The following is a 23,115-nucleotide window of genomic DNA, read 5'->3' as shown; positions in this document are numbered from 1 at the left end:
TACAACTTCATTTTCAACTAAGCATAAAATGGTCTCCATTGCTCTATCTGTGTCAGTTTACGCTGTTGAGCCAAAGACTCTGTAAGCCTATCCATTTCCACCACATTCATTATTTTCTCTATTAATTCATCGTTGGAATTTTAAGAACTTTCCAGTATCTAGCATATAAAATCCTTATAGCAGTTAATATCATAATAACTAAATACACATCATTTTCTTTATCTATAATATCTTCATTATATAATATTCCTTATCTATAATATCTAAGATAATATTAAGCAAATAACTTTTGCAATTGAAGGAAGACTTTCGTTTTTGAGGTGAATTTAAGCCATTTATGTTGACAGAGTAAATACTCCATCCTGCCTTAACCATCATGTTTCTTTTTACTATTCACCTTTTTTTGTCTTCTTCTTGTTGCTATCAGTGAGTGCCTCTTTGCCCCTCTAGTTTCTTCCTCCTCTGATTCCTCAATTGTCTCTGAATCATCTGATTCTTTTCTTCCAGCTCCATTTCTACACTTTCTAATTCTTTTCTTCTCAATTCCTCTTCCTTGTTTTCTTCATTTCTCGTCTCACCTTTCATCACTGTTCTCAAAAAAATTTCTGCTTTCATTGTTGAATTTATATTATATATCTGTGTGTGGAATTGAAAAAACATACCTTCTGGGAGAAGCCATCTATATGGTATTTGCTTTCCTCTTAAAAATTTTACTAGCTCTTCATATTCTTTTCTCTTCTTTCTCACTCTCCATGGGACATGTCTCAGAATTTTCACTTTCACTCCACCATCCATTCCTTTTCCTGTGAGATCTTCAATATTTTATCTTTGTAAAAAGTTCTGATGAATTTCACATGGATTTCTCTTGGTAGTTCATATTTTCTTAGATAGAAAGTGCTCACTCTTCTCGCTGAATCCAGATCCTCTGTTGGCGTTTTGATCCACTCTGATATTAAATCACCACTAAGACGTCGTGTTTCTTCCCCTTTCTGTTCTGGTACATTTTGTATTCTCACCACTCGAGCTGCAGTCTCCATCTGAATTTCCATTAAAGTTACCTCTCCATCGTATTGGTTTTGTTCTATCTCCTGTATTCTAGATTGATCTTTTGTTGTCTTTTTTTCTAATTTTCTAATCTTTTGTGTATTCTCATCTGCTTGATCTTTCAGTTGCACACTAAGATTAGTTGTGTAGTTAAAGCATCCAGACTAGCTTGAACCTGCAAAAATTGATTTGTGTGCTGCTGTCCCATCATACCTAATTTTTCTATATTGTCTTGTAATGTCAGCTTCCAATCTTTCCCTTTCAGTTCCTCTTGTGTTAGTTTTCCCAAGCTTGACTCCAGGGCAGGAGAGCCCCTAACTTTTGCTCCTTTTCCTGTCATCCTTTTTCTTCCTTCTTATATCTTCTTTCCTGTAAAACTCAAATATCTGATCACCTATATCACTATCAGTTACCCATATATCACATCACATCATAAAAAAAAAAAATTCAACTGCTCACCCATAAAAACCAACACAGGGGAATTTTAAATCAAATAAACCTTTGCTTTGCAATGTTTTTTTAATGCCACTAAATACTCTCAGGATATCCTCCTCCTTACTTCACTTGTCAAGTCCTGTTCTTATCCTTGCAATGTCTTTTTAAATCCACTAGATGTCCCCGATGTTCTATTCTTCTTATTCTGTTATCTTGGTTCTATTGCTTACGTTTGTTGCTATATCAACCACATTCTGTTCCAAGAGATAGTCCAAGGAATTCAAAACAATGAAACCGCTTTTGCAAAACAAAGAAATGCAGATCTCCAGCCCTCTCCACAGGGACTCCAAGATCTCCACAGGAAAACTGAATGTTTCAAAGCAAAGTTTTTATTCCAAAAGGATAAATTTTGGATATATTCCAAAAGGATAAATTCCAAAAGGATAAACAAGTTTTAGATTTGTAAAGTTAGAGTTATGCTCTCATATTTCCATAACAAGCTCAGCAGGTCTCCTCCAAAGCTTCTTCTCACACAAGCAAACAAATGAGCAGAGAAAGCCTCCCTCCTCTTCCTCTTCCCAGAGGGGGAAAACCTGCCCCTCCTTCTTCTTCCCTCTGGCAAAAGCTTAATCAGGCAGTCAATTAATCAATCAATGCCAGACACACACAGCAGAACAACACTCACTTAGTTCTTCCAAGGTCCTTCCCTGCTTGGGGCCTTCAACATGAATCCTCACCAACACTGACACTGATGGCTGGGTTCCCTTAGAGAAAAAACAGCCCCTGGAGACCCTTCCTCTCCAAAACTGTACACCATCTGTAGGATTGAATCTCTCCTGATCACAGATCCTCGGATCTCATCAGACCCGATTTTTTGGCAGGAAATAGCATGCTTTCCCAAGAGCTTTCAAGAGCTCAGAAAAGCTCTCCATTCAGCTCAGAAAAGCTCTCAGAAAAGCCTCTGGCCCCACCCCCCCTTCTCAATCCCTTTTTAAATGATCCAATGCTTGGGCATGGAATCGGCCTCCTTCACCGTCACTACACACTGGGTCAACACTTTCATCAAGTTATCCTCCAGCACCTGAAGTTCCCTCTCCTGATCTGTCACAGACAGCTCAGAACCCATTAGCCTATATGTGAAGTTTTTATTTTTTGCCCCAATGTGCATGACTTTACACTGACTTACATTGAAATGCATCTACCATTTTGCTGCCCAGTCTGCCAGTTTGGAGTGATCCTTTTGGAGCTCATCACAGTATCTTCTGGTCTTCACCCCCCAGAAACGTTTAGTGTCATCTGCAAACTGTTTATCCCCAATTCCAGGTTATTTATTAACAGGTTGAAAAGTACAGGACAGATCCTTGAGGCACTCCACTTTTCACCTCTCTCCATTGTGAAAACAGCCCATTGATACCCACTCTCTGTTTCCTGGTCCTCAACCAATTCTTAATCCATGCGAGGACCTGCCTTCCCTGATTGTGGAGTTTTCTCAGCAGCCTATTATTTCTAGCTCAACAAGACACTGGAAGTGATCCAAAGCAATCTTTATTTCCCCTGAGATCTTGCAGACCATTTCTCAGGTCTCATGGACCACCTCTGGGAGGCTTTCAGAGGCACGTGTAGGCCGCACATAACCTCCTCTCACCTCCAAATATCTCCCAGGTGTGACCAGAAGGCACTTCTGATTGCATCTGTGAAGTTTGGTGAGGCCCTTCGGATATGTGCCAGGACCCATGGTAAGTCAAATCCATGGGTCTTGAATCCACAAATAAGGAGGGTCCACCCAGGAAAAGGAATTTGTGAGACTTAAAGCTCAGGGCCCTTGCAAAACAGGACTTGTTTGCTTAGCAAACACAAAATTAGGGAACATAAGACGGCCGAAGATGTGAGCATCCCTGACGGTGGAATTTCTCCTTACCACCAACAGGGGCCTGAAGAGACACTTGTGGCAGACTTCAGGTGTGGGGGAAATCACGCTTCCTGCTCTGTTGGTTATGATACTGGACCTCCATGGAAATTCTTGGGGTCTCTGACCTGCGATGAAGGCACCAGGGTGGGCATGTTTGCTAGTGGCTGTTGGTGACGCCATCTTCTGGACCAGGATTGCATTTCTTGAGACACAACAATGACCAGCAAACAGCATCTCTGGGTTCTTTATGCACAGTTGGCACTGCCTGTCCTCTGAAATGGCAACCGCTTGACGCCAACATTGGCTCCTCTCTCATTCGGTTACTCAGGCTCTTGTTTGGATTGTGGAGCTTCTCTTCCCAGACAAAGCAGCACCAAACATGCCCTCTCCAGTCCTTGCATCTCTAGTTAAGGGTCAGAGGGCTGTTCCAAGCCGCAGCTTCCCCCAGCATTTTGAAATGGGGTGAACTTTTCGTGGGGATATTTTTGTTACAGGGAGCTTTTCTTTGAGATGGGGTGGGATAAAACATTTGGAACCTTGTAGCTTTGACAAAACAGTGGCAGCCGCTTTGTTTTTCAAATGTTTTCTCCTTTCCCTAAAATAGGAACAAACAATGACCAAAATACAGAAACAAGAAATTTTGCACCAGCGCTGTAGTTTGTGTTTCTCACCAAATTTTGGAGTTCCGTGTCTTGGGAGACTGTGCCTCTGCAGGGGAGCAATGGCAGGAGTGGGTGCAGGATGCTGGGCCAAAGGGCCCCCTTTGAGTATATAAAGCAGGGCTTATATACTGGAGTTCCACTGGTCAGAGAAGTTCAAAAGCATGCCACAATTTCAAGTTACTAGTCCTCATTGAGGACAATTCTACACATACACACCCATGCAGGAAAGGCTGAAACTCAATACATATAGACTTGGGACTATGACTCATCAAACTAAATAGGATTTACTTCTGAGTGAGTATGTGTTGCTTTTTAGAAAAATACAAAAGTACATACTGTATAACAGAAAATGCCATCTAAATGACAATAGCCAATATCTAGCTGAGATAATTCCTCCTGTACTGATCTAAAGATGTGACTATATGCTAACAATTAAAATTCAACATTCATTCCCTAATAAGAGTTTGCCTAACTCACAAATGTATTCCAGACTGGCAGGAAGCATGCTTGATGCTTGACTGCCAGGGTGGTGTAGTGGTTTGGGGGGTAGACTCAGACCTGGAAGATCCAGATTCAAATCCCCCCTCAGCCATGAAGCTTCCTGGATGACCTTGGGCCAGTCACTTTCTCTCACAGGGTTGTTGTGAGGAGAAAAGGAGGGGATTGATCACTCTAACTTTGACCATAGGAAGCTGTTGCACAGAGTCAGACCCTTGGGCCATCTTGCTCAGTATTGGCTTCTCTGGCTGGCAGCCAACTCTCTGGGTTTTGCATGGGGTTTTCCAAATCACCAGAGAAACAACAAATTAAAGCAAAATTAAAAATGCTGTAATGACAAGACACATCTGACCATAGCCTGAAACCCGATGCTCAGACACAGAAGGACTGAGCAGAACTACTAGCCAAGTGGAAATGCTTTGTAAGAACTCGGGTCTTGGCTCAGTGACCAAAAAAGGCCCGAAGACAAGCCCTGCTGGATCCAGCCACAGATTCCACTGGTACAAGCCAGTATTCTGCTTCCCACAATGGCCGACCAGATACCAGGAATGGGTGCCCCCCCCCTCCTCCCACTGTTCCTCTGCAACTGGGATTTCAGGTCAGCTGAAGCTGGAGGGAGCTCTCCCTCAGAGCTCTCCCTGTGCTGAGACAGCACAGACCCACCCCCCAGCCAATTTTGGGAGAGAGCCTTTGGCCAGACAGCCTCTCTTGACCTGAGTTTTCCAGCCTGGGCTAGTGGCAGCCTGTTCAGTCCCTGTCTGCCTAGTTAGGAATGAAGAAGAGAGCAAGGGAGACCAACGTTGTGGTTGCCATCCTTTAGGCACAGGGTCCTTCTTGCCCTCTATCTCTCCACAAGACAACAAAACACACAAGACAACTTGGGGGGGGGGAGAGTGTCATTCTTTATTTGTGGACTGGAACCATCTCAATCAAAAGAAGGCTTCAAATGACTGGACAGGAGAAGAGGAATATTTCCACTTCAGCCAGCTATCTTCAACTTGGGGGCCACCCAAGTCTTCCACAAGTGGCCTGGAAGGGGTTGGCATGTGGCCCACTGCTGTTAGCATGCCTGCCACGTGCCACCCCTGTTCTTAATTCTACACCCCAAAGACCAGTTGTTTTCAGCACTTGGGGGCTCAGGTAAGGCTCGAGAGCCACGCATCAGTAACTTTTCCAAGGATCTCTGTCCACGGACCTGGAACTCCCCCTGTGGGTTGAAAGATGAGGCGATGTTAAGGCTTCAGGCTGAAGACCTGATGCAGTAGACAGTGTTCACACAACCATGCCATCCTCCCACTCTGTATTAATGAGGCTGGCTCTCTTTTGACTCTGCCTCCTACCTACTGGAAAATTATGTTTCACAGAAGCCACCAGAACAAGGCGGCCCAAGGTCTCCAAGTACACAAGACAGTGTGCCAAATTCCTTCCCTGTACAGTGCCTTGTGACCTGGCTTACCTGTTTGTACCCCAGTTATGAAGAGGAAGGGAGCAGGAAAGGAAGTGTGGAAGAGGGAGAATAGGGTGGTCCAGGGCAGGAGTGTCTCTCCTGTCCTCCACACTTTCTCTTCTGACCTAGTCCCCTCTCAGATTCAGTGTGTGGGAAGAATGGCAACACCTTCTACTGTTCTGCCCAGACTGACCTTGTAGAGTCTAAACATTTTACAAAAATTCAATCCCAACATTCTACCTGTCTCTCTTATGACCTGCCTCCTCCCAGTCTTGGTGCCCAGAAGGGAGTGGCTGATACTCACTGCCTGCTTTTCATCCAGAACAGCTTCCTCTGTGGCCAGCGCTACACTTAGGGCCAGCAAAGACACCAAAAGGCTGGCTGTGAACTTCATGGCAGATGGAGCCAGGAGTTTTGCTGGCGAGGGGAGACCCTCACAAAGGCTGAGAGAGATGGCTGTACCTTGAGGTTCACTCAAGCGGTGCTTGCAGTCCAGACTGGGCTGTTTAAAAAGCCTTCCCGGAGCAGTGCTGGAGGGTCCAGCCCATTGCTGAGTGGAATCCAAATGTTATTTTGAGGGTGATAAGCAATTTTCTGTTTGAAAGGGGAACATCTTGCACTTGGTAGCTGGAAATGCCCTTGGGGGAATGACACGCTACAAACCAGAGCACGGCGTCCTTCTCCAGTCACCCAGGCAGAAGGAGAATCCACGTGACTATCTGTGCCCAGAGACGTCACTGGGCCACTCAATGCAAGAGCTCACTGCGTCACCCCCATGATGCACCTCCTCTTGTACCAGAATAAATTACAGTAGCATAAGCATAACCTAATTGCGGTAGCATCACGAGGGTTGGTGTCACCCCCCATTAACTTCATATATTTGTTCATTTACATATAGAACAGTACAGGTAATCCAAGAAACAAAAGTGGCCAATTTGATGACCCTCACACAAGTGAAAAAGAGTTCTAGTAAGCTCTGATATATGGAAATGAGACCTGACCTTATTGCAGTGGTTCTTTAACTTTTCTGGCCCGCAGCTCCCGATCCTTGTGGCCATTGGCCAGGGCTCCCCACTACACCACCTAACAAGCATTACATCAGTTACCCCCAAAATGGGGGTGGTGTTATAATTATACACTAGAAACAAAAAAAAGCTGCCAGCACTCTGAGGTTGCAATCCTAACCACACTTACCTGAGAGTAAGCCCCACTGAACAAAATAGGACTGTAATGCCCATAGTGGGCAAAGACCCCACCCCTTGGTGTGTGACCAAATGTGGGGGGGCTTACCCTGTTGATGACAGGTGGTCATTGGCGGAGAGATAGGCAGGAGACAGACACGGTCGCTTTACACAGTTGATTTACTTGTGTCAGACATTTGATATTCATGGGGCCTGTTATGGGGCAGGAGGTCTGGTCTAGGGTAGAGCCTCTGTTAGCCCAAAGATAACATCAGAAGGTCGCCAGTTCAAGGACACCGGCAGCTCCCTGAACTGCTGAGAATGGCGAGACCTTGAAGCAGCTGACAAGCTGAGCTGAGCTGAGTGATTCCACCTGCTCTTGCTGTGAGCAAGTGTCTTGGCTACCCTCCATGTGAGAGATGGAGCTGCTTGCCAGCCTGCCTGGGAGAACTGGAGGCCAGAAGTGAGACCAAACCAGGAAGATTCATTCTGAAATGTTGGTGGTTCTTGAAAGAGAACCTCTATGATTGTAAAAATCCCCTTGAGGGATTTAGAAACGCCTGCCTATGTAAACCGCCTTGAATTAAGTCAGAGGAATAATCCAATGACCAGAAAGGCGGCATATATTTATAACATTGTTGTCACAGGCCCTTTTGGCTTACATAGATTTGTGCCATTGGCACACGCTCGGATCATTCCCTGACCCTTCCCGACCCCTTGAGGTTCCAGGCAGAGCTGTCCGGCAGGTTCCCAAGGGGTTGCTCACCTGCTGCACTGGTGTTTGAGGTCAGCCCAGATGTCCTCGGGAAGGCCCCAAGCACCTCAGTGTTTGGACTTCGATCAGCTGGCCAGCGTTGGGGAGAATTGGCTTACAATCCTAGAGCCTGCAGCCTTGCTTCTCCTGGGGTCATCCCAGGGACCCAGGAGGGTCCCAGTCCTGGGGGCTCCCAGTCCCGGTTTGTTCCCTCCAGGACTGAGGCAGTCAAGACCCCTTTCAGGTGATGGACCTGCAGAATAAGGCCGGGGTTGCTTAGCCCTGTGGCACTGCTGCTGCCTGGAGAGGACTGACCTCTTTTGAAGCCTGTGTCTGGCTTAGCCAGCTGTACCCTTTCCGGCCACTGTAGCTGTTTGAGGCTTCCAGGAGGCCATGGGCCCTATTCCTGGGGAGATGCCCTGCCTGGGGGCCCAATCTTGGCAGTACTTGTGACTTACCCCCAAGGAGGCCCCTGCCCCTGAGGAGACCCCTGCTCCTGCCACAGGGGGCTGGGCCCAGGTGACAAGGACTTACTTCTGAGTAGACCTGGTTAGGATTGTGCCCTGAGTTTGTTAGCAGCACACCTGGAGGGTTTTGGAAAGGGAGGGGGGAAGTGATGAATTTGCTGGGGGAGGGGAAGACTTTGTTTTGTGTGTATCTGCTAATTGCAAACAGACTCAGACTGTTTGGCTGCAATCCTAACCTCACTTTCCTGGAAGTAAGTCCCATTGAACACAATAGGACTTATTTCCTAGATAGGTCTACTTGAGTAGATTGTGCCTTTTGTCTTATAATAGCAGCCAACATGGGAAGTACCCCCCCCCTCTCCAAAAGGAGGCAGGAGGAAAAAGGGGGCTGGCTGAAAAGGAATGGGCATTTTTATTTTTTAAACAATTTTTGGAGGAAAAGCTTGACTGATCAAGCGCTGCTTTTTTTGAAGGGGGAGGAAAAAGAGAAAGGTGAAGATCCTTGGCTAAGCTCTCACACACCCCAAGCCTATGTAGATCTACTCAGAAGTAAGTCCCATTTGAGTCAATGGGGCTTACTCCCAGGAAAGTGTGGAAACGATTGCAGCCATACCAAGCAAGATTACAACTCACCCCCAAAATAGATGGGGTGCTCACACACATACACCCCAACATGCAGATGCCACCCCTATTCCCCCCAGGTAAGACGAAGGAATGCAGGCTGGGGCATTTGGACACACACACCCCCACTAAGAGCAGGCCGGACTCCCTCCTTCCCAAGCGGAGGAAAGCGCTGCACTGCCTGTACTTACTGGTGGAGCTCTCGAGGTCGTTTCCCTCCCAGTTTGAAGCCTGCTAGGAGCGTGCTGTGCTGATGAGATGCAGCACCTCCACCACTGCCCAGCCAGCCTTCCCTCAGTTTGGCGAGGAGGCTCCACCACCTCCCCCCACCATGTTTCACATGCCCTCCCCACCTCACACTGCCCCACCTACCTCATTCATAGCCCACAGAAAAGTAGCAAGTAGGGAAGCAGCACAAGCAGAGCAGCTGTGGCCACCTCCCCCCCATGCCTCAGGATGCCCCTGGGTCACGCCCCCTAGGTACTCAATGCACAGATTGAATACCTCAGCCTTATTGGTTCCCTGCTGTGTCATCCTAACACCTTATTGGCTCTCAGAACAATGAGTTCCATTGGTCAAGTTTTGAGTGATTGGAAATCCACTTTTGTGGCATAAGGCAGTTGCGTTTTCCTTTTGTGGTTATTTGGCTATAACATTTGATAGCATACAGCTATTTCAACTCAGTTTACTTCACACCACTGTTTCTACCTCGGCTCATTTGATGTTTGCTTGCAGAAAGCTCCAGAACATCCTTCCTCAAAGGATGCACTTGCAAGCCGGAGGACTTGTTTAAACACACACACACAAGATTAAGATTATGCTACAGCAACCTGTATTGTATTGGTAGTATTGGCTACAACCAATATGTATGTAGTCCTATTTACCTGTAACCTGGAGATTAATACTGGGCAACATAAATGATATTACTCAACTGGAAGATGCCCACCAACTTGTGCCCAAAGATGGATATCTTACATTTATCAGTGTTTGAATGAATTTGTATGCTATTTGAATCAACATCAGTTGTGTATGGACATAATATAAAAGAATCATAGAAACATCAAGTTGGAAGGGACCTAAAAGGTAATCTAGAACAGTGGTTCTCACACATTTAGCACCGGGACCCACTTTTTAGAATGAGAATCTGTCAGGACCCACCGGAAGTGATATCATGACCAGTAGTGACATCATCAAGCAAGAACATTTTTAACAATCCTAGGCTGCAATCCTACCCACACTTACCCAGGAGTAAGTCCCATTGGCTATCATTGTTAAAAGAAAATATACACAGTAGCTTGTTAAAAGTACAGGTCTGTAACATTTCCCCAAATGCAGTCACATCCCATGTTAGCATCAAGTCTAGTATATTAAAAATAAAACATTGAAATGAATGGGGATCCACCTGAAATTGGCTTGCGGCCCACCTAGTGGGTCCCGACCCACAGTTTGAGAAACACTGTCCTTGAGCATCTCCAGCAGGTGCTTGTTGAGCCTCTGCTTGAAGATCTCCCATGAGATCCACCAGCTCTCTCGGCAATCTGTTCCACTGCTGAACACCCCTGACCATCAGGAACTTTTTTCCTGCTATCCAATCGGAATCTCAGTTTTTATCCGTTGGATCTAGTTCTACTTTCAGAGGAAGAAACAGAACAATGTAAAAATCAGTGGCAACACGGTGAGTCCTAAGCAGGGACGTGCAGTGGTGGGGAGGCAGGTGAGGCAGAGCCTCTCCACCAGACTCCTTCAAAAAGAAGGACCACCATGTGAGGTACCCAAGCTCAACTGAACACCTCACATGCTCAACTCCAGCCTCCTCACCCATCACAGATCCCTGGCCATAAAAGCAAGGGCTGATGGCCAGCCCTAAACACCCTGTCTGTAGCCCACAGAGTTATTTTATACTAAATGTTAAAGATCCTTGAATCACCACTTGGCGCTGTGGTGCCACTTGGCACTGTGTGCAGTTGACACCTTTTGTGGCCTAGATAAGGGGTGTCCAAACTTTTTGGCAGGAGGGCCACATCATCTCTCTGACACTGTGTCAGGGGCTGGGAAAAAAAGTCGATTTACATTTCAAATTTGAATAAATTTCAATAAATTAATATATTAAAGACGGAATTTATATGAATGATGGTCTTGTAGTAGCTCAATTCACTCCCGAATTGGCCTTTTCAGCCACACTAGACGCTGTTCCAGAACCACCTTTCAGAGCGCGATACCATAGTCTTTTGAGACTGAAGGTTGCCAACAACAACAGTAGCTCAATCCCCAGGGGCCGGATTGGGAGCCCCCAAGAGCCACAAGTGGCCCCAGGGCTGGGGTTTGGACACCCCTGCCTTAAAGGGACAGGGACCCACATGAATTGGTGGGTCAAGACTCACCAGTTTGAGAACCACTGCTGTAGAGTGTTGTGCTATGAACTACTTTACATACTAGACCTGTTCCATTCTTCCCCCCCAGGGAACTGATTCTTAGCCAGCATGTAATTTCAGCCTACGACTGGACTTCATGTACCCTCCCCATGTCATGTAGCATTGTGATATTATATATGCTCCACCATCCAAGATTTCATAATACATGGTCCACAATTTCTAGTAGAATAGTGGGAAGTCTGCTTTAAAAAGAAAAGACACACATGTATACACAATAGATGTTGAGATTCTCATGATGCCAAGTTCTACCTATAATACCAGATTCCAGTGTAAACAGAATAGACCAAAGTTGTGTTTTGCTTCCTTGAAGCATAAACAGTATAAATGCTGTTAAGTAGGAAATAGGTATTATTTTCTACTGGCTGTGGTTCATCTTCCCAGGCTTCCAGACCTTCATGCGTATTTAAAAAATCCCTTTCCCCACCTCCAAGCCAAAACATTTTGGCATCCTTCTCCCATCAGAGGGCAGAGCTAAGTTCTAGGATGAGATTGAGCTCAGCTAATCTTAAACATAATTCTGTAACCACACACCAATACTCTAAAGACATGTGAAGAGAAGAAGAAGAAGAGAAGCTGCCAGCAACAGAAAGTGAGATCCATCTCCAAGAAGAAAGTATGGTTCTAGTCTCCACTTTGACCAATGGGAGGATGCTCTGCATTTAAAATATCTCCCTAACTCTGCCCCCCACAGCCAACATTCGGAGCAACAGTAGCAGGAATTGACCACAGGCGGGAATGTAAGTAACATGCAGTTGGAGGGAGATTCAATTCTAGTGTCACCCCCTCCCTCCAAACACTGACAAAACATGATATGCCAGTGATTTGGGAGTACAGAGGAGGTGGCTGGTAGAAAGAAGACAGACAAAGGAACAATAGGTATCTTCAAATAGCAGGGTGTGTGCGTTAACTCTCACCAGGCAGTCAACGAACAAGGCAGTTTGAGCTTGCTGTGGTCGTGTCCCCCCCCAACTTTATCCAACTGATCATTGCTTATTATACAGCCAGGGAACAGGATCCTATCAACAAAACAGTTTCATGGCTCAAACTGCCAAAAGAGGCCCCAAATGTCTACCCCTTTATTAAAGTTCATTTCTATCAAGCTCCACTGGGGGAGCGACTAAATCCATCCAATTAAAAAGCCCAGTAGGCGTTCTTCTGAGAGCCAATGGGCTCCGAGTCAACAGCAAGGTATTCTTTTCGACACCTGAACAGATGAAGGGGAAACAAAGAAAGAGAAAGATCGATCGGTGAAGGTGAAGTGCAGTAGGATGGAGGAGGGTGGAGCAAAGAAATCTGGCGCCCAGGGAGGTGCTATCAAGCCACCTTCAGCTCTACCCCTACCATCCTTTTTGTTGCATCAGAGGGGAGGAGTGCAGAACCAATCACTTGATATCCTACAGTAGGCAGAAGACTGATAAAGGGAGATAAAAATTACACCATCAGTTATAAATACAGCACTTGGATGAGCAAGGGGGAAATGACAAGGAAGCAGGCGGAAGCCCCCAGACTCTCTAGAGTCCATTCCCAGTCCTGGGGGGAGGGGAGAGAGTGCAGCTCAAGCATTGGCCCATCAAAGCCAAAACTGTTGCCTTTCAGAGTCCCCGAGAGGGTGCAAGTCTCCAAAAGTCAACTCAATATACATCATTGGAAGGAATGTTTGGCTGAAGCGGCAGCAGACAGGAAGCTGCAAAAAGGGCCCATGGAGGAAATCCGCCACATTGATGTCACTTCAAGATCCTCAGGGAGGGGTGTCCATAGGCGAGGGGCAGAGATGCCTGTCAAAGCTCTCACACAGTGCTCAAGGCCTGGAAGACAAGTAGAAAGTGTGAGGGTGCCACAGCGGGCAGAATGAAACTGGGCAGACAGTCGCACACCAATTCACAGCTTCTGACCTTGGCGGGAAAACACCTTCTGCGGGTCAAAGATACATTCAGGAATAGGAATATTATTAACCTGAATCCCCTCCCCCAAAAAGGATCCATCTAGCTTGGAATCTTGTCACCTGCTGGAAAATCTCTTGCAGGCCCACACAGTGCACCTGCCTCACAGACTTCTACACTAGTTCTCTCCAAACTGGGGGAATGAGAAATACAACAGCAAGAACAGTGTGTGCTTACTAACAGTGCACTGACTTCTGGGAAGCCAGAAGCAGGGTACAGAGGGACAGCAACCCCCACCTTTGCTAGTCCCTTAGCCACCAGTTTTCCAAGATACACTGCCCCATGACCATGGAGGTTCCATTAAGTGTGTACGTGACCCATACAAAGTGTACAAATTATGCACACTGGGATAAAATACACACACACACACACACACACACACACACACAAAACCCCAAATGCCACATATTCAGCATTACCTTTCGTGCAAACTCTGGCAGGACAAAGGCTGCCCGGTGGATGTCCGAGTTGTAATACTTAAGATTCATCGTTTCCACCTGCTCTTGGGAGAGCTGCTGGACAGGCTCCCGGAAGTTCGTGCTCTGCAAGGAGAGTAGAGAAAACCTCTCTTATTGGCTTGCCCAGTAATGTGAAAAGGGGATGCCCTGATCCCAAAACCTGCATCGTAAATGGCTGGATGTTTCGGGGCAGGAAAATTACACCTATTTGGCGTCTCTTTGGCACACAGAGAGTTTTAAGATATCCTCGGCACTTGAGGATCTCCAGAAATGAACAGGTTTTGATGCGTGCTTTTGAGAGTTCTGGTGTGTACCTCTGGGCACCACTTAACAATGAAGCAATAATGTGTAGCGGGATTGACCCCTCCTTACATATTTCTGGGGAACTCAGCAACTCCTTAGGAAGAGATAATGAGAGCAACAGCTCCTTACACCCTGCTTAGTATGGTTAAAAAAAATTCTGAGACAAATAGATGCTTAATTCAAAGTACTCTATTTTGCAACTAGCTCCTGATAGTGGATCTCGGGTTTGGGGGATGAGAATGTGGCTCAATGAAGAACTCTCTAGAAGGTCCTAGATACCATCCTTGGCACATCCACATAAGGCTGATAAAGATTGTGCAATTGCTACAAGTCAGTGTAAACAATATTGGGTTAGCTGGACAAAGAATCTGACTCCAGCAGGCAGTTTCACATGTTCACCAAAAATGAAACAGATCCTATAAGGAATGAAGTCCACCCACATCTAGCACTGCACAATCATGTGTTTTCAAAAGGTGCTCTCTTCCCCCCCCCCTCCACCTTGCTGATAATAGTTTATGGCTAAAAGCTCCTCACCCCACCAGGGCACACAAAGACTCCAGCATAAAAATATCAGTGTCCCCAAAAAGGAGAAAAACTCCTGGTACTTACCGGGTTCTTGCTACAGAGCATGAAGCCGATCTGACCACTGGGATATGTTGGGATGGTGCAGTAGGCGTATTCTACCACAGGGAACAAAGATTTGCAAAACTGACGCATCTTCTTAATGAGGTCAAGGTGTAACCACTGACATTCACCTGGCCAAGAAAAGAAGATGTTACAGCATGTTTGTTCGGGGTGGGGGGGCATGCACTGCAAACTTCCCAAAAGTCCAGGAGAAGTTCAGGTACCCACGCTCCCCACTCTCCCTAGACACCAGAGTAGGCAATTTTCGATATTTAAGGGATTCCAGGTTGCAGCAAAACATTGGGCAGATGAGTTCTGATGTGGGGTGCCATCAACAAGAAGGTCCTGCATCACAGAGAGCCACAGGCTTTCATGGAAGATCTTACAGCACAGGGAGGTATGTGTTGGAACTCCCTTGTTGGAGCTGGCCAAAAGATGCCCAATCTAGTCCAGCATCCTTTTTTCCCCAATCAGATGCCCCCAGGAGGCCTACAAACAAGGCAGTAGGGTGTGGTCCTCACAGGTAGATTGCCTCTGTACCTAGAGGCTCAATTTAGTCATGATGGCTAAAAGGAGGGAGCCTTTCCTCAAGTAAGCAGGGCCCAAGGCATCCTGGGGCTTTACAGGCACTTCAAGGCAACCAACCAGCAGCTGCTACAGAAGGGCAGCTCCAAGACACACAGAAATGACATGCAGGTGAACCCTTTTTATCTGCCGGTTCAGAACCTGCAGATTTGACTCAGTGCGGGTTTCAGACTGGAGCATCCCACCTGATCTCCCAAATGTGATTGGAAGCACCTTCCAGTCACATCCAGGAGGCCTTCTGAGGCCCCTGAAGGCGTCGAAACTGTGGCTTGGATCAGTTTTGATTATCCGTAGGTTTTGGTATCTATGGAAGGGTCTGGGAATGGAACTCCTGCAGATAAACAGGTTCAACTGTATGTTTTGCCCTCACCTTGGCAACAGAGGATTCCATCTTCCCGCAGGGCCGTCTTCATCAGCTGGTAGTAGGATTCTTTGAACAGGCTTTCTGCAGGACCTTGAAACAAGATGACAAAGACATTTCCCAAGGGGGAGCTGTTTCACAGCCCTCAGGAGGAATCAGAGGGGAGCAGTGGAAGGGGGAGAGAGGGGGGAACTTAATATGTGCCCCAAACCACAAAGTGAGAACTGGTTCAATTTCAAAGCAGCGCTTTACTATTTCCACATTGGGCAATCTGCCTCCCCTAGAAAGTTCCAATGGTGAGCAGAACACATAGTTTTACTTAACACAGCCAAGTGTTTAACTGAGTGGCACGGAGAGCTGGTTTCACATGGAGGCAACCCCAGGTTCAGAGGACACAATTCCCTAAGCTCATGCAAGAACTTTCCAGAAATGGCATGAGATGGGTCTAGTGCGTTTGTTCGTGCAGGAGTCCAAATAGACACCCAGACAAATTCTCAGTGCTCACCCATGGGGTCCGAAGAGTCTGTGATGATCACGTCAAAAGCCTCTTGGTTCTGCTTCATGAACTCAAAGCCATCTCCGACGTGCAAGGTGAGTTTCGGACTGGAGTACCCCACAGCCATGCCTGGGAGGAACTTCTTTGATGCCTGAATCACATCCTGCAAGGCAGACCACACCAGAGGTTGGATAAAGGACGCAGGCCAGCAGCCATATGAACACCATTAAGCCCTTCAGAAACCCACCTTTCACCCCTGAACGCGTGCATGCCCAGTTTTCTTCAGCTCTCTTTTGGATGACCAGATAAAGAAGAGGACCAGCCCCCTGTGTTTCAAGTGACTGAGAAGAGGAGCAAGTGCCATCAGCTCACTCAGGGTGAAGACATAGCAATTTAAAATGTATATTTGTCTACTCAACTATTAAAGACAAAAAAGACTCTGTCCTCCTTTACATTTAGTCTGTTTCTCTTCTAATTTTTTCTATAAAAAAAATCTGCAGAAGCAACTTTGGATGTTCATCATCAGTTAAGGGGACCAGCAGGTTCTGGGGTAGGGACCTCTATCCATGACCACAAAAACACCCTGGAGTGGAACTAATAAAGCCAGAATGGAAAGGAACTGGGAAAGCTTTGCACTCACTGCCCAAGGACAACCTTCAAACTGCTGCCCCACTGGGTCTGGGGAAAGGGGTGGAGTCAGGTTGGAGAGACAGGCTGCTGCATCCTAGGATCCTACAAGAAGAGACAGGCTGGCAAAGCCACACTCTCAGCCTCTTCACCTGCCAAACCTGTTCAGAATGGCCACAAACTCCACCTCCTGCTGAGTCAGCATTTCCTGCCTTGAGCTGCTAGCAGACGATTGGTCCAAAACCAGCTGCTTGCCCCCATCTCTTTTCTGGGACAAGAAATCCAATGCCAGCCCATCCCTGCCCTTGAGCTGCCATTTCTCAAAGCAGCAGACTTCGCCAGCCGGTCCTAAAGAGGACAGCCTCCAGCTGCCAAAAACTGCAGCTGCTTTCTGGGGATGCAAACCAATGCTTCCTCCTCCACCTAACTGCAGAAGCTTTATTCAGAGTTAAGCTGCTGTGAGCAACCCTTGAAGCGGTGTTGTTATTATTATATATTATTATTATAACCCAACGCTGGGTGCAAGAAGACAGAGGCCTGGAGACGTGGCGCTCTGGAGACATGCATTGTGCTATGCATGGGGAGGCTGCATGCAAACCCAACCCCCAGGCATGCACTCCCCCCAGATACAAAAAGGGAGGGTGAAAGGATCCCAGAAGCTCCTTGATGCCACAAGCCATAGGAGTAACCCAGAAGCTGTCCATATGAACTTGCCACCCCTGGCAGAGGAAGCAAATAGAAGAGGACTCCCATCCCATGGGAAAAGGCCAGTGCTGGCGGCTTCTCTGTTTAGGGCAGGGGTCTCCAAAGCCCAGCTTGGGGGTCAGATGCGGCCCACAACAAGCCTCTAGTTCCTTGCTCAACAAGCCTCTGGCCTGCTCAACCAAATGTGCTCCAGTTGTGTCTGGAAGGTGTTCTGAGGACCAGGGAGGCCATGTGCCTCTCTTAAAAATGCCTTCTAAAGGCCTAAAAACATCATCACCTCCTAGTTTTCCTGAAAAATCAGAAGTGACATTTTTGGGCTGTCTGAAGGCCTTAGGCTTTCTAATGTATTTATTTAAATTTTATATTGAAAATTTATTTATTATTCTGGCCCTCGACACCATGATAGATATTTGATGTGGCCCTCTGGCCTAAAAGTTTAAAGACCCCTGGTTTAGGAGATTAAAAAGAGATAACTTGGAAGAGGAGACCTACCAGATCAGGGCTGGTCACCTTTATTTTTTGCAAGATTTGCGTGGCCCAGAGAAATCTTGAACTCGGGGGCCGAGAGAAGGAAACAGACCCTCCTGCTGATCAGGACAGGAGAAAGCAAATCCTTTACATGATGTGACAGGAGAAAGCAAGTCCTTCACATGATGTGACATCAACATATGGAACTCCATGGCCAGCAGCTAGCCTAGCTGGCTCCAGAAGAGAAATCCCTTCCTCACTGCACTAAGGCAAGACAGGGAGGGAGGTGGTGGTGGTGGTGGGCAACCTTCAGTCTCGAAAGACTATGGTATAAGCCTACAGCACCCGGTATTCCCAGGCGGTCTCCCATCCAAGTACTAACCAGGCCTGACCTTGCTTAGCTTCCAAGATCATGGTATAAGCCTACAGCACCCGGTATTCCCAGACGGTCTCCCATCCAAGTACTAACCAGGCCTGACCCTGCTTAGCTTCCGAGATCGGAGAGAAAAGAGAGATTGTCAAAGTAATTTCTGATTACAGAGAGGCTGTGAGAATAATTTCCAACAGCTGACCAAGGAGTTTCCCCAATGCCCTGTCCCTTGAAGCAAGACAGGATCAGACCGGCTGAACAATTTCCACATTTCATCACTGGGCAGTCTTGCCAGTGTAAGGGGCATGACCTGTCCTGCAGTTCTGTGGGCTTAACTGAAAGAAAAAATGGATTTTTCTCTATGGGAGAGGAACCATACCCTGAATTTTCATCCGGGGGGAAAGGGGGGGAACCTAGAAAGCCAAAGTTTGGGAGGCCCCAGGATGCTACTGACGCACCTCGTCGATTTCACACTGTATCACCGACTCCACTGATGGATGCTTCACCACTTCTCGCAGGACCCCTCCATCGCCACCGCCGATAATGAGCACCTGGGCAAAGAAAGAAGGCACCGTCATTGAAGCCTGAGAGCATTCAGGGAGCCAGCAGGGGCTTTAACTCTGCTTGCCTGATGCTGCTCTGTGAGCTGTACAGGCTTCTATCATTCCCCTGAAATTTTCTGGGTTCAGCAGTTAGCAGACTTGTCTCTTTCCTCCACACCTCTCAATTTATGGGCCTCTTTTTTCAAAATGTTTTCCTTTATAAACCCATGGAGAAAGCAGGATCTTATATTCATTTCTGTTTTGTTTCTTTTCCCTACAAGGACTAGAAGCACTGGATTAAAAAAGAAAAAGAAAAAGAAACAGCAGCATTTAGATACTATATTCTGCACTGGGGGGGGGTGCAGCTGCAGTCACATGTGGTCCTAGCCAGTAATACATTGCATTTTGCAAAATAAGCAAGCTGTCCCATTAGGCAAGGAGTATCATAAGGCAACCAGGACAATTTTAGTGGGGGAAATACGATGCAGAGCCAAAAGCTCTACTCAAAAGTCTCCCAAATCCAGAGCTTCCTTGTGCGACTAGCTGGAATTGAGGTGGGGGAAGAGACATGTAAGAGGTATTCTCTAGTGGGGAGCACACAAAATGCCAAAATCTCACCTTCTGTGGATTAGGGTGGCTGCACAGGGGCAGGTTGGCAATCATTTCTTGGTAGGAAAACTCATCTCTCTCCGTACATTGGATGACGCCATCAAGGACCAAGACATTCCCGTACGTTTTGCTGCGGGCGAGAGGCAAAGAGTGGTTGGCAGGGATGGAGATCGCAATGGTGGGGACTTCCCCACATCCTCCTGAACCTGCCTGGCCCCTTCAAATGACTGCAGGGGGCTCTTGCTGGAATCTGTCATCTGAAATCACTTCCAAGAACTAGAGACAAGATCCTTCTTGTCACTGGTGGCCATATCCATGGAACTGACAGCCCCCTGAAATACACCAGGCCTCCTTCATGCTCATGTTTCACTGTTTGGACCTGTGTTATCGTGAGCTGCCTTCTGCTCCTTTTGCCTGGGGAGGTAGGGCAAGAACAACACTTTGCACTCGTACAGCATTTTGCAGTCACTTGCACATTACAAAACAACCCTCTAAGATCAGTAACTATGACTCTTTCCATATTGCAGATGGGAAAGGCGGGGGGGGGGATGATGGCGGGGGGGATGATGATGGCCTAAAGCCCCACACAGCACAGTCCTTTGCCTATTTACTCCAAAGTCAGTCACACTGTACTCAGTGGACCTCATTCCCTGGTTAGTGTGCACAAGGTAATTGTAGTGCAAAGGTGATTTGCAAAAGTCCTGATTCACACCTCAGTCACTATGCTCCACCAACATCCCACGCCACCATCACTTAAGCCTCAAACCACCCTTGACCCCCAACTGCAGGGAATGCTAAGCAAATTCAAGACACTCCCTCCCCAGTCAGACTGACAGTCCTGGTCAGCTAGCACTCTGTTTCCCCACAGTAATCCACACTTGAGCTGAGTTGGAGACCCTCAAAAATGAACAGCAGCCAAAGGTTATCATATTACCAACCCCCCATTTTATAATGGAGATGGGAGATGGGACCTGACCTCAGTTTTCCCTGCAAATTGGTGAGGAGCACAGCAGGGCTTTCTTGATATTCTTCTGAAGTGGTTAATACAGTCCTTATTGCTATTTTATTACCAGGGCTGCAACTCAGTGCTAAAATATGCTGCATGCAGAAGCAGAGTGAACCGATTCAAAGTGGGACAGTGTGTCCATACCGTGAACCATGGTACAGAAGAGCAAATTTTGGCAGATGCAGATCAACATGGAAGGGTTTAAAGAAAGCTGCATCTGCCAAGATTCGTTCTTCTATACCAGGGGTCTCTAAACTTTTCAGCCGAAGGGCCACATCAAACATCTGGCACAGTGTCGAGGGAAAAAAATTAAATATAAGATTTAAATAAATACATTGGAGATGAATGAATAAATGGGCTCAAATGTCCAGGATTTCTCCAAACACTAACATAGCCTAAAGCGCACACTTAAACGGACCCCCATTCCCCTACCCCACAAGTACAACTCCAGTTTGTTTGGTCAGCTGGGCCAGAGGCTCTCAGAGTATCAGAGGCTGGCTGCAGGCCAGATAGAGGCTGCAGGCCGCATCTGGCCACTGGGCCGGGGTTTGGAAACCCCTGTTCTATACCATGGTTCAAGGTAGAGGTACTCTATCCCCTTTTGCATCTGGTACCTCTACTGCTGTATCAGGCCTCAAAATCCAGCATCCTTCTGCTTTCCTACAGCACCAGTCAGATTAGGCCCACTCCAAGCCCAGCGTTCTGCTTCCAGCAGGGTGTGAAGCCCACAAATGGCAGCTTCCTCACAGTGCAATCTAGGGTGTCCCTAGGGGGGACAAAGAGGGGGACAGAGTGCAGTCTCTACCTTGAACCATTGTACAGAAGAGGAATTTTAGCAGGTGTGGCTCAACAGGGAAGGGTTTAAAAAGCTGCACCAAGATTCCCTCTTTTATAGAAGAGGTTCAAAGTAGAAGCACTCTGCCCCCCCTTGCATCTGGCAACCCTAACTCAAGGGCCACCTAGGCCTACCAGAGCCACCCCCAGAGCCCCACTCCCTCTCGCTCCCTGATTGATCACTGAGGGGTCTCACTGCTCTAGGCCCGGGGGACCAGATGCAAAGGGGGACAGACCGAGAGCAGCCTCTACCTTGAACCATTGCACAGAAGAAGGAATTTGAGCAGGTGCAGTTCAACAGGCAAGGGTTTAAAAAGCCCACGGACCACTGAGGAAAAAACTGGGAATGCTGCAGACCACATGCAGTGCTGGTTGCGGATGGGGTCCATTCTTCACCCTCTCTGGTGGTCCATGGCGAAGCATCTCCTGAGCAAGTGCTCCCCCACGGACTGCCACAAAGAATGGATTGCCCACAATCGCAGCTGACACTTCAGCACCAGCTGTGGCTACAGGCGGCCCACTCTCCGCCCTCTCTGGTGGGAGAAGTACTTGCACATGAGATGCTGGAAGTGAACACAGACAGTCCCTTTTCCTCAGAGACCTTGTGGACCACTTCCCAGGGTCTTGCGGACCACAGGCCGGGAAGCAGTGCCCTGCGCATGTCTTCAGCACCAGTGGCATAGCTGGAGGGGGCGGAGCGCTCAGTCCGGCAGGGAGGCTCAGTGGGGCGGGCAAGCTGGAGCTGTACAGGGAATGGTTCCGGAGGGGCCACTCGCCTGCCCCACTGAGCCTCCCCGCCGGGATCAGCGCCCCGCCCCCCTCCAGCTACGCCACCATTCAGCACGCGTGGCAGGGAGCAGACCTGAGACTGCACTGCTGCTGCCACTCAAAGCGCTGGGCCAGGCAGAGGCCAAGTTCTCAGCACCACCAGCTCCAGGGGATCTCAGGCGGCCGTCCTGGCGAGATGCTCCGGGCTCTGCAGCCCGGCTGCCGGGCAGCGAGAAGGGGGAAGCACTGAGTCTACTTGGAAGAAAGTGCCACTGAGTTCAATGGCGCCTACTCCCAGGGACGCGTGCCTGGGAGTGCGCCCGAGTCCACTGAACCCCCGAGGCTGCCTTCCCTGTTGTGACACGTGTCTGGCGCCTCCACACGTGCGCTGCGCCCCACCTCCTGAAGACGAGGATCTCCTGGAAGCGCGAGCGCCGCTGATGCAGCACCTCCTCCACCTGCAGGGAAAGGGCCTGTCCCGGCCACAGGCTGCACGTCTCCCGGAACCAGCCCTCCCGGAGCACGGCCGAGGCCGAGGCGGCTGCTCCGGCGCCGGGCTCCATGGCCGCTCCGCTCGGGGCGCCTCCTCCGCGGGCGGCTGCAGCCCCAGCGCCAGCCACCTGTGCGCGCCTCAGCCTAACCCGCGGGAAAGGCGCGACGGGGGCGCGGCCGCTGCCGTCCCGCAGGCGCCCAATGTGAGGCCGCGCTCTCCCACGCCGGCCTCTCGTTGGCCAGCCTGGAGGGGGCCGGGAGGACCAATAGAGAGCGGGCGCGCAGAGGCAGCGGGGTAGGTTGCGCGCTCGGGTGGCCACGTGGGGTCGGCCGGACTGGGCGTTCCTGCCGGTGAGCATGCGGGGAGTCAGCGGGTGGGCGGGGCTCGCTCCTGATTGGCTGGGAGGGGGAAGGAGATAGGTTGGCAGCCTCCACGTGGCTTGTGGCAGGCAGTGGCGGAGCGCGCAGCCCAACCCT

At 48.4% G+C, this 23,115-nt stretch overlaps 1 protein-coding gene across 2 annotated transcripts; it reads right to left on the bottom strand.

Moving 5' to 3' along the window:
* Positions 1-5,428: 5,428 nt before the first annotated feature.
* SRM (spermidine synthase) lies at positions 5,429-22,777 on the bottom strand. 2 transcript variants are annotated; one of them, XM_066637120.1, is made up of 8 exons: positions 22,546-22,777; positions 19,548-19,668; positions 18,846-18,938; positions 16,227-16,380; positions 15,731-15,814; positions 14,761-14,906; positions 13,810-13,932; positions 5,429-5,755 (listed from the first exon to the last, which is right to left on the bottom strand). In XM_066637120.1, the coding sequence occupies exons 1-8, from the start codon at positions 22,707-22,709 to the stop codon at positions 5,609-5,611; spliced, it is 1,032 nt and encodes a 343-aa protein (XP_066493217.1). In that variant the 5' UTR covers positions 22,710-22,777; the 3' UTR covers positions 5,429-5,608. The 2 variants fall into 2 exon arrangements, with proteins under 2 accessions (XP_066493217.1, XP_066493218.1); XM_066637121.1 differs by lacking the exon at positions 5,429-5,755 and adding an exon at positions 9,855-13,255.
* Between the last annotated feature and the right edge of the window lie 338 nt (positions 22,778-23,115).

Source organism: Tiliqua scincoides, chromosome 9 (assembly GCF_035046505.1).
Source record: "Tiliqua scincoides isolate rTilSci1 chromosome 9, rTilSci1.hap2, whole genome shotgun sequence".
In the NCBI taxonomy this organism is placed as follows: domain Eukaryota; kingdom Metazoa; phylum Chordata; class Lepidosauria; order Squamata; family Scincidae; genus Tiliqua; species Tiliqua scincoides.
Note: the sequence above shows the minus strand (reverse complement) of the source record. Positions and strands in the feature narration are given on the sequence as shown.